Source organism: Magallana gigas, chromosome 7 (assembly GCF_963853765.1).
Source record: "Magallana gigas chromosome 7, xbMagGiga1.1, whole genome shotgun sequence".
Taxonomy (NCBI): Eukaryota; Metazoa; Mollusca; class Bivalvia; order Ostreida; family Ostreidae; genus Magallana; species Magallana gigas.
The window spans coordinates 10,061,676-10,077,244 of NC_088859.1; the positions used below are offsets into that span (position 1 = coordinate 10,061,676).

A 15,569-nucleotide genomic window follows, 5' to 3' on the forward strand; every position below is an offset into this window, starting at 1 on the left:
AAAAGAAACGTGTGATCGATTAATTTTGAAATAAAAAGTGAGAAAAAAGGGTCTTCGAGTATCGAGTTCCGATAAGAGTGAACTAGGAGTATTATATTTGAATGAGAAGAAGAATATTTATTCTTTAATCTTGAAGTTCAAGCGTTTTAAGGTACTGATTGATATTAAGCAACAGCAGTGTATTTTGTTGACAGAAACTGAGACAATATCAGATATCTGAGTCATATTTTATCTACTTAAGGTTAAACGACATTTTGATGTGACGTTAACAATTAAATTTTACTGTTTACTTTATATAAACGTACAGAAATAAATCGGCTGATATTACTCAGTATTTAGTAGATAATAATTCATAGAAATTGTGTGCTTAGTAAAATAAACAAAAAATATATCCATTGTATTCATCATAAAAATAATGACATTGGTAAATGCCAGTACAAACATGGGCACAGACATACAATTAACAACATTAGCCGCGGAATGTTTAACGACGCTTTCAAAACCTCGTGAATGAGCAAGTATTTAAAAGCATAATTGTCTGTGCTTCTTTCGATAATATTGCTAACATTTGAGAGTATTGATTTGAGTTTATCTGGAATATCAGTCAATAGATCGTTCCCTCATGTAATAGTTTCCGTATATACTTTGGTGTCTATCTGCAATCACCGCCTTCCACATAACGTCCAATTCTTTGTCTTTTGCGGGCATTACAAGATATTTACACTTTCTTTTCAATTCCTTGTAACATTTCAAGCCTTCTGGGTGCATAAATGTTAAGTTTCCTCGAAAATTTTCGTGTACCACATTTTTTACTCGGCTTGGAAGCAATCCAAACAAATAGAAGTCATCGACCCAGAAAAATGGGGCAGTGAACACTGCCTGGTAAAGGGCTGGAATTAGGTCAGTAGATATAAACACTACGAACCCGCTACAGTATGTGTGGGGGTACGTGTCACGCCCTTTATAAAACCACTCACTTACAAACCACTTGCTGGAATTTTGCCTAATAATTGGCATTGAATTTGGATTTATTTTGTTACAAAATATAAATCGCTTCCGCTGTTTCAAGAATGAAAAATCTTCAAAAAACTTAAAGAAATTGATAAATGCATCATCGTCAATTTTGATGACTATTTCTGCATTCATACAATTTTCTGTGATCCATCGATATCCCATCACTCCTTTATTTGTTAGATTTCTATAAGAGTCCACAAAATCCCCTTGTATGATGTCGTGGTACTTTTTACTCTCATTTTTTAACAGCCCTGTCACTGTTTTATTACTCGTCGTACCAACTAAGAAGATCACTTGTAGGTTTTCAGGACTATAATGGGAACTATTGAGCCAGGTTCTCCTCATTTCCTTCCGTCTCCAGAAATTCCCAACAGAAGTGTGAACCATTACTAACACCGAAACCTTTTCGTATTTCCTGCACATATTTCTGTTATTTAAGAGAAAAGGTACGTGCATTCCGTCCGGGTACCTCGTTTTAGTCCTTATCCTTCGGACACTTGTAGTTGTTTCCAAGTTGGAGTAAAGCATCTTTAATCTGTCTATCTTGGCATCAGCGTTCATTATGTCTTCATTCACTGTAGAAACATGATCTTCTTCGTTGTGAATAGCTAAGAACAATAGTGTTGAGATCACTAAACAAGTAATCCTCACGAATTTTAGGTACGACTTCTCTCTGTTCATAGTTATTGATTAAAAGACCGACATAACTTGCTTCTACTCTTGGATCGTTCGATATCAACCCTGTAATACAAAAAAATGTTGATGGTTTTAAATTTACGTTAGACGCGCACTGATAAACAGCAATAAAGTTGTGATGCAACAAACGAGTACTTTTTAAATGAAAATATCTTATATCTATTATTGAAATTTCATAAGAAATTAATGCTTGCACACGTTTATACAATTACAAGAAAAAATAAACTCTTTCATATAGAATAAAACAGGAAGATTACAAAGCATAAAAGTTTCACAGAGCATTATACCAATTCAAAGTAACAACAGAATAGAACTCAAATACAGAAATGATGTGTTGTGATGTAGAAAATACGACCTTACACAAGAAAGGCTACAGTATTCTTCTATAGACTTCTATACATGTACCTATACATATACAGACAATCTTGTTAAAAGCACCCTCCCCCTCCCAAAAAACTAAAATAGATTGCAACTGTCAATGCATAAGTCATGAAAATTGCAGAAGCTATGAAATAAATCGCATTAATTGGTGGAAAACAGAATACTGCTAAAATAGAAAATATTACAACAATAAAATACTAGAAATTACAAAAAAGAACATTACTATAAGCAAATTCAATAATATAATTGTGTGGGTTTTTTTTAAATATAAGTGCTTGTTAAATAATGTTGACTATTGCATATGTAGCATAACAAGACATTTCATTATATGTCGAAATAGGAATGGACAGAAATATTGGCATGTCACACCATAAGGACGAATGAAAAATATAACATAATGAAATATCTTTCATTTTTTTTTAAATGTTTTCAGCATTATTACTTAACAATACCTTATGTCATTTAATTTTTTTCTATTATTTATCCACTTTTACAATTTGCATCTGTAACCATTATTAAAAGAGCGTCTATTAGTTATTTAGTTAGTGTTGATGAGACATGGGTATACTGTTTTGATCCAGAACGTACGAGTTCTAACAGAATCAATCCGGGCATCAAAGATTGCAAACGATTGGCATTGTTTAAAGATTACGAACCATGGAGACAGTTTAATATGTTATTTTTTTTGGCAATAAAGGCCAAAGACATGCAAATCTATGTGCCAAAGGGCAAACCAATCACTGGTAACTTCTATTTAAATGTTGTCTTAAAAAACTGAAGCTACATGTATATCGTGTATATAACGGTAGTCATCGCCTCACGGGTATGAAGTATCTCCGACTTCTGCACAATGCCTCTGCACATAAAGCAAGATAATTAACACAATAATCACTCCTTGCAGTAGGGTATCATTGAATGCCGCTTATTTCTCTGACTTCCATAAAAACAAAATAATAACACGATGTCAACATCTGATGTGGAAATATACAATTACATTGTTAAAATGTTCTATCCATTTCAATTACAGGTAAGTCATTTGCATGAAAAGGCCCACTCGAAGCTTTTCACAATTCTTCTTTTCAAATGCAAAATTTCTCATAATCATTTTAGTCCTTGTATGAATGACAAGGAGTGTTCAAAATATAATGTCATTTTACCTTCTTTGCCTGAAAACCGTGTAAATATTTACTGAAACCACATTGACATGTACTTTTTATATTACATCACTCAAAATGACAGGAAAAAAGAGCAACACTGCACTTGAAATAAGGGCCTCTATAAAAAATAGGTCGCAACTTGGTTTTTAAATAGCAGATATTCATCGTGAGCTCTGTGATATCTATGGGAATGGTTAAAATGAGGTCTGTTTGTAGGTGGGTTGCTAAATTTAAAACAGGTTTTAAACATCCAAAAGACGTTGGTCGCACAGATTCCGCTGCAACAGTTACAACCAATAATAACACCGTAAAAACCCACCAAATCGAACACAGAACGAGGCAAGATGCATCATGAGGCAATTGCCTCGGATGACAATATTGTAGTGTTCATTGTATTTTGAAAAAAATCTAAAGCATAGAATTAGAAAGATTAACACTAAATGCATCATTTGCTTAGCGATGAACAAAAGAGAGTCCATGTTAAAAATGCAAAACAAATAGTAAAATTGAATCTTAAAAAATAAAATGACTATTGATAATTTCGTAACTCTTGCTATGAGAGATGGTTATACTATTTTGAGCCAGAACTTAGGTTTAACAAATCAATCTGGGCATCAAAGCAGCTAAAAGATTAAGAACCATGAAGACGGTTTTATATCTTATTATCTTTGGGGAATATACACCCAGTCAGGCAAATCCCTGTGCCAAGGGCAAAACTGTCACAGGTAACTTTTATTGTTATAAAAAACTGAATCTACATATATATCATATATAACATGTATTGAACGGTAGTCAACGTCTCATGAATATGAAATCTCTCCGACGTTTGCACAATGCACCTGCACACAATCAAGCATTGTCACCGAGTATTTGGATGCGGAAGAGGTTACTGATCCCCCCCCCCCCCCGTTTTCTCCAGATTTAAACCTCTGTAGCTTTTTTGTGTTCCCCACAAACTTAAGTTTCACCTATCTACCAGGAAAAAAAAATCACGAAAAGCCTTTAGTCTGCAATTTATCCATATACAATATAATGCATGTTCTTATCAAACAGTATGATAACATGTTTCCAGAAGTCTTAAAAGTGTATCCAGGCCAATGCAGAATACTTTGACAGAGGACAGAGACGAACAAAAGGTTTAGAGATTATTAAATGAAGGAGAAAACAGCCAACTTTCATTATAGTTATTATATTTGGAACATCCCTTGCATGTGGGCGTAGAAAAAAACAGATGTAAAACGGTTAGTTTTTATTTTATTCAGTGAAGCTAAGTAGAAATAAGATTTTTTTTTTCTTTATTCTGTCTTTCAGGATGCTGGGGGTGATCAAATTAACCATCAGATCTGCCTTAAACTCTGACATGATTTTAATGACCATAAGCGAACACTTAGTGAAAAAAAAACCAACAAAATATTTTAGCTGTGAAATCTGATCTGTTCTTCTATATCTCTATACAGATCTCTTCTTATTAAAGGGACTTGGACACGATTTTAGCTCAAAATTCAAAATTTTAGTTTTCCAGTTTTAATGTTTAAAATGGTTAATATGGGTACCTTTAATGCTTTGTCAAATTTTGAAAGTCAAATACTGAATTATAGGCAAGATACAGAGTTTGAAAATCTTTGTTATTTAAACAAAACTCGAATTTTGTTATGGTTTACATATGTATTTTATTGGTATAAGTTTCAATCAAATGTTGTTGTTTTTTGTTTGTTTATCATATTATCTATGAACACATTGGATCAGTTTACCTTGTTTGCCATGAGTCATTTGGTCAAAGAAATGGTAATTCCATACTTTTCATTATTTGAAAACAAATATAAGACTCGAGTCTTGTTTACGTAACAATGATATCTTACCTATGTATCTCTCTTAAAACTTGACTTTCAACATTCAAATTTTAGTCAATCATTCAAAATAAACAAGTTAACCACTTTCTACATGAAAAAAGAAAAAGAAAATTTTGATATAAAATTGTGTCCAAGTCCCTTTAAGAAAATTAAAATAGTTTAAAAATGGCTATGACTACCGATTCCTCCCGAGAAGACCATACGTGAATCTAGCACACTGTACATGTCTCTTCTAATCATTCACAACTATTTTTCTCTTTTCTGTACTTATTCATTCACTATAATATAGTTTTAATACACAATTTAAAAAAAATTCAATTTATCTTTTGATGATTTCTAAACATTTAATATAATTGAATGAAATTTTAAAAGTCTTACCTCTATCGTCTGTTGCATATTTAGGTTGAATGTTTTTAAGCTAACATGAACTCATAAAAGCGTTTGGTCGCCATATTAGTTTTGATCGCTCCTCTACTGCCAATTGGGTATATATACCGGTCGAGAAAGTTACGGTCGGTTGCTTTCCGATCGAGGCATTCAGGTTACACGGACTTCTAAATGCATAAACTACATATTGTAGTAAAAAAAATTGTAGGAAAGAATAAAGGAAACAGCAATCAATAAAATACAAAATATATTTATTCTTTGAAAGAATTTCCAAGGTATCCGTACTATTTTGCACAAATAGTACTGCCTTACTTCTTATGCACATCGAACACGCGTCTCCTCCATACAGAGTGCATAACGTCTGAATCTTTTTGAAAACCCCGGCGGCACTACATCCAACACAGAAATTGAATGATAGTAAATCCAAGAAAGTAACAACGTAACATCGTTTCCATTGGTTTCTACAAAAAAAAATCAATGCGATCATTGACAATGCTCGATCTGCCACAGTGTGTGATTGCGCATGTGCAATGTTATAACATACACAGGAAAACGGTTTACAATTATCGAGGATTTTTGAAATATCTGTGTCTGTATCTCAGTTTGTATTGTTTCGTCGTTCATTGGATATTCCTTGCCAGTGCAAGGGTTGTCATATTATTTTTGTTCAAAACGCGTTTCTACACGTCTGTTCGTCCAAAGTAACGTGTTCGGGTGAATGAAATACCTGAATGCGGTGAAGCATAAATAGTGCTTTAGGCCTTATATAGGGGGTGTGTAGCGATGAGCAGAACAATAGAAATCGACAACTAATATGGCGGTAGTCGGAGACAAAAGGGAAATAATCCATATTTATGAATTCATGTCAGTTTTTACCAATTGTGTGTGTAGACCTACATGTACCTGTTTTTAGCTCACCTGAGCTGAAAGCTCAAGTGAGCTATTCTGATCACATTTTGTCTGTCGTCCGTCTGTCCGTCTGTCCGTCCGTCTGTCCGTCTGTAAACTTTTTACATTTTGAACTTCTCTAAAACTGCTTATCCAATTTCAACCAAATTTGGCACAAAGCATCCTTATGGGAGGGCGAATATAAGTTGCAAAAATAAAAGTCCGATCTGTATTCAAAGCGGAGAAAACCTTGAAACTGTAGAAAAAGGGGGGTGCATTTTTAAAAATCTTCTTCTCAAGAACTACCGAGGCAAATTCAACGTAGTTTAGCATAAATTATCCTTATGGGAAGGAAAATATAAATTGCAAAAATTAAGGGGTAATTTTGTTTCAAATCTAAGTTATTACGAAAATAATAATAAAGGAAAGGCGTGTTTCAATCAGTTTAATAGCTTCGGGCTCGGCATCCGGTAAAATGGGTAGGCAAGACTTGGCCTGAGCAAAACAAAAGATTGGCAGTTATTAATCTGCCAATCTCATTAAAATTTCTGGATATTTGATGGACTAGTATATTTGTATTCGCTGTAGATATTGCTGCAAAATAATGCGTATTTGGAATTGACGATTGTCGATCTGCCCCGGCATTTATTTTGCCACGGCCCGGGTTTGCATTCCCATTTTACCAAGACTCGTATTCCATACTTCTAAAACGAGGTTCTTTGTTTAAAGCAGCCATGACATTATACGAAAAAGGGTCGATCTGACTATGATGAATTTGCTTGTTGTGCAACAGTTCGCGTATGAAGGGAAATTTTGAAACATGAAAAATATATTGGTGCCGATTTGGTGAAGTAAATTGAGGCTAAATATTTCAATGCGTTGACAGTTTTCACATATGACGTTGGTGTTAGCTTGTTCTGATTTTCGTTTCGTTTTCATTATTTATGCTTTGTAACCTGGAAACTATCGTCTGTATTTCGTGATTTTTACGTATCAAATCAAACAGAGACTTCGGTAAATCAAACAGTTACGGTAACTGTTTACCTGCGCAAATTAAGCAAAATCTGATGTAGGGGTACTGAAATACAACTCATTCTATCGGTAATTCGGCATTATCTTTTGCGTAATGGTATATTAATGCAATAGGTTTTGTTGAGATGCTCGGCATTTTCTCTAGTTTATTCAGTTTAAATAGAGTTTGATATCGCTTACGGAAATATGTAGGTATATACATGTATATATATGATTCATTTCGAAAAAATAAATTGTGTTCTTTATTTGTTATACATGTAGTGCATGTTTCTTGTGTTTAATTGTTTACAATTACTATTTACTAACCATATTTGAGTGTTAAGCTTCGAATTATAAGCAAGATACAGAGATTTGCTCACAATTCTATGTTTGTACACAGATCTTAAAAGCTAAAGATTAAAAAAGTAAAAAAAATTGTCAATATTTATTACGAAAATGTTCAATCTGTTCTTCCAGAAACCAACTTATTGAATTGTAAACTTAACCTTTTTAGCTCACCTGAGGATGGGGCCACAATGGGGGGGTCGAAGTTTAACAAATGAATATAGAGAGTGAATCTTTAGAAATCTTCTTCTCAGAAACTAATCGGCCAGGAAAGTTGAAACTTGTGTGAAAGCATCCTCAGGTAGTATAGATTCAAAGATGTGAAAATTATGACCCCTGGGGGTAGGGTGGGGCCACAATGGAGGGTCAAAGTTTAACATATGAATATAGAAAGTAAATCTTTAAAAACCTTCTCAGAAACTAATCGGCCAGGAAAGCTGACACTTGTGTGGATGCATCCTTAGGTAGTGAAGATTCAAATTTGTGAAAATCATGACCCCCGGGGGTAGGGTGGGGCCACAATGGGGGATCGAAGTTTAACATATGATTATATACAGTAAATCTTTAAAAGTCTTCTTCTCAGAAACTAATTAGCCAGGAAAGCTAAAACTTGTGTGGAAGCATCCTCAGGTAGTGTAGATTCAAATTTGTGAAAATCATGACCCCTGGGGGTAGGTTTGGGCCACAATGGGAGGTCGATGTTTTACATAGGAATAAACAGAGTTATTCTTTAAAAATCTTCTTCTCAGAAACTAATCACCCAGGAAAGCTGACACTTGTGTGAAAGCATCCTCAGGTAGTGTAGATTCAAAGTTGTGAAAATAATGATCCCCAGGGGTAGGGTGGGGCCACAATGGGGTGGGTCAAAGTTTAACAAAGGAATATATAGGGTAAATCTTTAAAAATCTTCTCAGAAACTAATCAGCCAGATGATTCTTTATAATTGTTAAGACTTTGGCCCCAGGACAATTCTTTGGCCTCACGAGAAGGTTCAGAGTTTGATGTACGTTTATATAAACTTATTGTTAGTGATCTTTTTTAGAACTGCAATACTCAACATATGATATGACTATAAAATCATCCTGTTAGAAAAGGGACTAATGATTATAAACATAAGAATATCCAGGTGAAAATGGATTTTTTATACAGGATTTACATGAATTATTGTACATTGTCCAGATAGTTTGTATTATGACTCTATTGAGCTGATTTTATCATACCTATTGTTCCTCAGGTGAGCGATGTTTTAATTTCGTCTGTCCCGTATTCTGTTACATAATTTATCTATTTTTGTTTGCTTGCCTTTAAATCTATTTGAGTTTTTAAGCTGTTAATAGCGAGCGCAGCGAGCGGCGCGAAGCGCCGCTCGCGTAGCGAGCTCCATAGACAACGTACGAACGGAGGAAATTTGAGTTGAAATCTGCACATTGTTCAAAGAAATTTTTATGAGGCCACGTGAAAAAGTTCTACTATCCCAATGATCCTTTGCGGTGCATAGCAACATGGTGGAACAGGAAGCGTTTCTAAGGAAAATTCTTACCTATAAATCGCATACATCATTTTCATTTAACAATAAAAAAATCCTTTTAAAAACATTAAAGTAAACAACACATCTGCTTACGTAAAACAAAACTGTACCTATCTGAACTTTTGCTGACACATGGCGTCATTTCCTTTCCCGAATTTGTCCGACAATTTACGAAAACTGTCGAGCGCAAAAGTTAAGTATGACGTTACAATGATCTCGGGCTATATTTCCAGCAATAAATTTAGAGGTGGATCAAGCATCTGTACTGGATGTAATGTGTAGAAAGTATTCAATATCAGTGTTAACGGTGACTCTTTGGCTGATTAGTTTTGATATTTTTTTTTGCTCCGTAAATACACATGCAAGTTCCATGCTAAATTTACTGTCACATTGATCCAAGCATATGCATACGTTAGGTAGGTGACAAAAAATTATTAAAAAAGAAAAGTCCAATCATTATTAGATCTACGTGCAGCCACGTCATTTTGTAATGAATAAATAAAAGAAAAAAAATTAAACTGTTAAAATATCTACATGTTACATATGTGGTCAAACCTTTAAATAAAATTGGATAACACACACTAAAAAAAGGGTGAGGGCACATGTCTACAACGCTTATATAGCGTACAAAAATTAAAAAGATTAAAAACAAAATTGATGTCAGAGAGGAAAATAATTAAAAAACAGATAACAACAAGGAACAAAATGAGAGATAACACAGACACACAATTTATTGTTTACTGATTTTAATGATCATTATTAATGCTCAGTGCATGGTAGTTTGTTTAAGTGTATAAGCCTAGGAAGGGACCATTTGAAAAAAAGTTTAATTACTTTGGGTTCCTTGCGGCGGTAAAAGTTTTCAAACAAAGCCCAAGTTTTTTGGTTAGGGCGAGTCCACAGGTTGCATTTAACAATGATGACAGATGTGTGGTTCCTTCTGCGCTCGCCCCAACGGTCACACCGTAAAACATGTTATTTTGCAATGATCTAGGTGCAGTCAGCACTTCCTTAACCTACTGCACGGGGATGCTTATTTAAGGTACTTTACTACAGCGAGACTTATACTTTATAAGACACTACGTCAGAATATAGCGATTTAAATGTTTTGTTAAAATATTTGTATCAATCGATTCAGATGTATTTCGTCATAGCTCAGTGGTTAAAGTATCAGGCTCTCGAACCGCAGATCATGAGTTCGAAACCGACTGGGGCTTATGTTCATGCATGTTTACTGAATGAAATTTTATATCTACAATTGCACATTATTTCGCCTATTCAACATATATACTTCTTATCCATCATGCTTTCTATCATAATCAAGAAGACAAATCGTTCAGAACTGTTAAAATTACCGAGATTTTATTGTCAAGATCTAGTAAATGGGTCTAGAGTGTCTTTTTGGTGCTAGAACCATTATGACGCCATAATTAATTTGAAGAATCTTTTTCCCGTACTGTACGGCTTTAAGATCAATTCTACACTGTATGTAAGAATCAAAATTCGGTGGCCACGCATAGTCACTGATTTTCTTCATACTTGACAATTTGATAGACTTTGGTGAGTAAAAAAGCCTAACACCATTTTTTTTGTTGCTATGTGGTCCTGTTGCCATGGTAACCGAGGGTAAAGATGTAAAATGACATTTTAATGCTTATTTGAGAACATATTGTGAGTAATGTGCAGAACGTGGGGTTTCCAGGGTAGAATATATTATCAAAAATAGTTGTCATTTTTCAAAAGAAAGAAACAAATTTACGGAGAAACGCAGATATTAGAGCGTTTCCATTGTTACTAAAAAGAAATTTTAAAATCTGTTTTCTTCATTAAATTTGAATAAAAAGTGCAAATCTTGGATTTTTTGGTAAACACTTTTATAACTGTGCAATTAAGAATTTAAATATGAAAATTGAGAACCGTTGCTATAGTAACAAGCTTTAGAATAAAGGAAAATTGTAATATTTTTAGGCATCTTTGACTGGATATTATTCACTTATAATGAATAAATATATTAAATCAAACGGTAAGAAACAATAAAGTATGTCCTTAACTTTAACGACACTTAAAAAAATCGGAAATTTTCTAAAAATAACTGCCGTTGCTATGGACTTTTCAAAAAGCAAAAATTTCTGTTTGATTTTTTACGCAACTTAATTTTCCATAGCAACAACACTTCTCTGTTGCATAGCAAAGCTTTTTCTGGTATATAATGAAAATTTAGATATAAATTTTTCAAGTTCCAACAATTACAAATAAATTAAATCGGAAATTAAAGCATATAAAAATCATCTACAATTTCTCAGTTTTTCCTATTTTTTTGGCCTATTGCCATAGCAACAGATGTCAATTTTTATAATAAAATATATATAGCATGGACATTGATAATGATGTAAAAATTGAACAGTTTCCCATTTTGGCTGATTAAAAAACTGCAAAAAACTGATTTCGAAAATTTGAAATGGTTTCTATGGTAACATTTTAAAAGTATTTTTTTTCCATCAATTTTCTGATATATTTAAATAATTGAAAATAGGACAAAGGCTGTTTTATGTCTTTGATAGTTTACATTAGTGGGCAAAACCTTCTAATATGGCTTCAAAGTAGGTAAGTTTTGCTATTTTTCGATCTTTAGCCTCGATTACAATGGCAACGGTTACCCCTAGCATCCAACTTTTAGTGTTTTTTGCGTTTTACACCTAGGTGTGTCCATGTATGAAATATTAGGAAAATTGGTGACTACGCGTGGCCAGACCCTTTTATAAATCTTTGATTCCAAACATAAAAAAGAATTATGTAGAAAATTAAACAAATTCTTGACATTCTATGTTAAATCATGGGAAAAGTAATCCCGATATCTATATTCAATTTGACATCAATTTAAAGAGGAGGTCAAGAGCTTGTTTAATTCCGTTTTGGGGGAGACTGTAGGCATTCTAGATATATCTTATTAGCCAAAAATGGAGAGAAAAAAACTCCGAAATTTGTAAATCAATTCCTTCATATTTCATTGAAAATGACCATTTAAAACATGATTTTTCATTGTGTTTACCAAACATTTTAGCCCCAGTACAACCATATCAAACAAAGCTATTGTTATGAAGCATCATTAAAAGAATTTACTGTGGTTTCATTAATATTCAAGGGTATCGATTTTCGTAGATAAAGTTAAAGTTTAAGGACACTTAAATTTGTGGCCAATGACCCTATCAATACAAAATGTTAATAGAAATTGCACTTCAATGAACATTTAATTTCGTGGATAACGAAATCCACGAAAATTGGTATTCAACGAATATTGACAGTATATCTTAAATTTTTTGAACCTGTAGGCACCTTTGATTTACTAGATCTTGACCTTATGTTTAAAATAATCCAAGCGACAAGCAATAAGCGCGTTCTTTGATCATAGTGACGTCACGAAAAAGTTCATACAGAATTGAACGTTTTCGCTATTCTATAGGTTCATATTATTAAGGAAACATATTTGCAAATGTAAATACTGTTTGAATAAACAGTAATCTATATGATATCCATTCATATTTCAATTCTTGAACGTCGCTAATCTGACTTTTGATCTTAATTTTTTTTTTTACTATTACAAAGACAAATTTGCGAATAAATAGCAGAAAAACTTATCCCCTGGATAATTAAATCCCATATCTCGGAAAAACCGAATTCTTGAACCGCATACATCGTTCTTATAGATCATAAATATGCCTTAATTTGGTGTTCAATTAATATAATAATTGATAAAGTGGATGCATGTATTGCTTGTTCATCCTCATTTATTTAAAGTATGACCATGAAAGTAATTATTTGTCGCTTATGTCTACATTATTTAATAAGTTATAGCATTAGTTTCCGTAGTACATTATACGTACATTATAATGGTATTCACAGTACGATCAGCAATGCTGGCTTTCGTGACAAACCCCCGACGGCAAAGTAAATAAATCCGACTCCTCAAACTGATCAAAGACTCCCCTGATATAAACTCCGCTAGTTTATTAATGAGTGTGTGCAGGAATTGTTTACAGGAGAGAACAAAGAAGACCCACTGGTGTCAGAAACATTTTATTTTTAGACAAACACTTTAAATAATTCAATTCAATGATCATCAAATTGATTTAGGGTTATGTTTCACTTAAGATCGATCTATCTTATCAAGACTTGTTGATTAGCGCATAAATGCATTTGTTATAGTGCAGTAATACATAAGAATGAAACATCCCGCTACGTATTCATCTCAAGAAAGGGATAAATTAAACACGTGTATCGCTTAGCTGAACTCAGATCTTGTTTAGGAATTCCGTTCCGAATGGCTGAACTGTAAGCGAGCGTCTACATTAGACACGCAAGTAACACCCTATATAAGACGAATGAATTCGTCCATCAGATTTGTAAAACTTGGCTTATGAAATAAAAAAAAATCATTGCACTGTAGTTCTCATTGTTAACATTCCAGACCGAATTTTAATCTAAACTTGAGATTTTATTTACTAATAATATTTCATCATCAGATATTAACAATTAATATTTTACTATAATTCACAATTTGTTGTTTTGTTGACCAACCCCTTCCCCTCCCCCCTTGGCTTGCATATGGCAGAAGACAAGCTGAAACTCCTCTGCTGACCGGTCACACCCGCCGTGTTGCCTTTTAGATCTTTCTAATCGTTGTAGATTCATATTTCTTAATTTGATTATGATAAGACTATCTTAACGATATTTGCTTTATTATCTCTATTAATGCAGAAACTACCATGCATATTGCATATACACGATACACCAGAGTTATGCACATTTAGTCTTGCCTAGTCGTATTTGTAGCTTGGGCATTTTGATAAAACAGAAAAAGATCTTGCCTAGTTGTATTTGTAGCTTGGGCATTTGGATAAAACAGAAAAAGATGCAAGCGTTAAAGGGAATGTCTCCAACAGAATGCTATAATCATTAATATAAATATAAAAAATATCTCTCATTTACATTGTTTTGCGTTTTTAAATAAGTTATAACATTACACCTTTATCTTTACCAATTGGCGATCATTGTCAGTTATATAATTATATATAGTTTTAAATCTTTCTTAAAGCTGAACACCGCTCGTAAATAGGCACTGTCCGCCATATTTCTCTTTAATCACTGCTGTCCCTACAACCCTTATATAAGGGACAGACCTCTAAACAGTTCAAAGTACTTCGCTGTAGAGGTCTCACCTGTGTAGACGTACATTTTGCCTCGCCGTGTTACCCGGTCGCGATAAAATTATCAAATTTTACACACTTTTTGAAGCCAGGAGAATACTAACATCAAATAAATTGGTCAATGCATTATTTACGAACAGAAAATGAACATAAGAAAAAAATGCATAAAATCTAAAGACCACGAAAGGAATACTACATGTCGGCCACGAGGTTCAGGTGTGCAATCGGGTGTAACGAAATCGAAGGGTTTATATACCAGGTATCTGTATGACGGTGCCTATTTACGAGCGGTGTTCAGCTTTTTAATATGTGTGGTAAAAATGTCCAACAGATAATTTCAGGGGTTTATGATATTTAATTATAGTCTAACAATATTTACCCATGCTGTTGTAGAAAGTTCCGTGCTATTTCATTGATCTATCATTTTAATTGTAAATTTAATTAATGGATACGTCATTTCATGAAGGTTTATTAACAAACAGATTGTAAATTTGCTAGGATAATTATTCTATTTGGTGTAAATAAAAGTTTAGTTTGTTTGAGATTTTTTAATTAAAATTCTATGTTATCCATATTACGACAGAAATTTAAACAGAAAGCTATTTATATAGCCAGTAATCACCACCAGCTCAAATTAATTTTGTACCTTTATGGTGACATTATGGAATTTCCACGAATGCATTACACCCGACAATAAATCAAAAAGTGATATCTAATATTGCAGATACTATGTACACTTAAGTACATTTCATATACGCGAAATGGATATCAACAAAGGTAAAGAAACTTGAATGAATTGAAATATTTTCATCAATAATACAGTGCTTTTGCAACCTAAGTTTAACAATAAAGCTTTTAAACTATTGAGTTGTATAGTTCATACCTCGCTTATTCCTATGAATTGAGCAACACATTTTGTCATAAAGTTTGCTCTACGGGATGATTGTGTCTGTGAAAAGCATTGGAAGTTATTCTTGCAAATGCATTGATTTGAGACTACATTGGTGGTTTTTGTTTGAACTGTGAAACATTCTGTAGACGAAAATAAAACGAGTGTCACAATCTTATCTTAAATCCAAGTCAGGAGTATAAAAGGAAATGGGAGGAG

The 15,569-nt window shown here is 33.3% G+C and overlaps 1 protein-coding gene across 2 annotated transcripts; it reads right to left on the reverse strand.

Annotated features, from left to right (window-relative positions):
• Positions 1-208: 208 nt before the first annotated feature.
• Positions 209-15,499, reverse strand: LOC105317388 (beta-1,3-galactosyltransferase 5). 2 transcript variants are annotated; one of them, XM_020062842.3, is made up of 4 exons: positions 15,345-15,499; positions 5,798-5,946; positions 5,477-5,652; positions 209-1,755 (listed from the first exon to the last, which is right to left on the reverse strand). In XM_020062842.3, the coding sequence occupies exon 4, from the start codon at positions 1,693-1,695 to the stop codon at positions 601-603; it is 1,095 nt and encodes a 364-aa protein (XP_019918401.3). In that variant the 5' UTR covers positions 1,696-1,755; positions 5,477-5,652; positions 5,798-5,946; positions 15,345-15,499; the 3' UTR covers positions 209-600. The 2 variants fall into 2 exon arrangements, with proteins under 2 accessions (XP_019918401.3, XP_034311799.2); XM_034455908.2 differs by lacking the exons at positions 5,477-5,652; positions 5,798-5,946 and having other exon boundaries at positions 15,345-15,495.
• Positions 15,500-15,569: the final 70 nt, after the last annotated feature.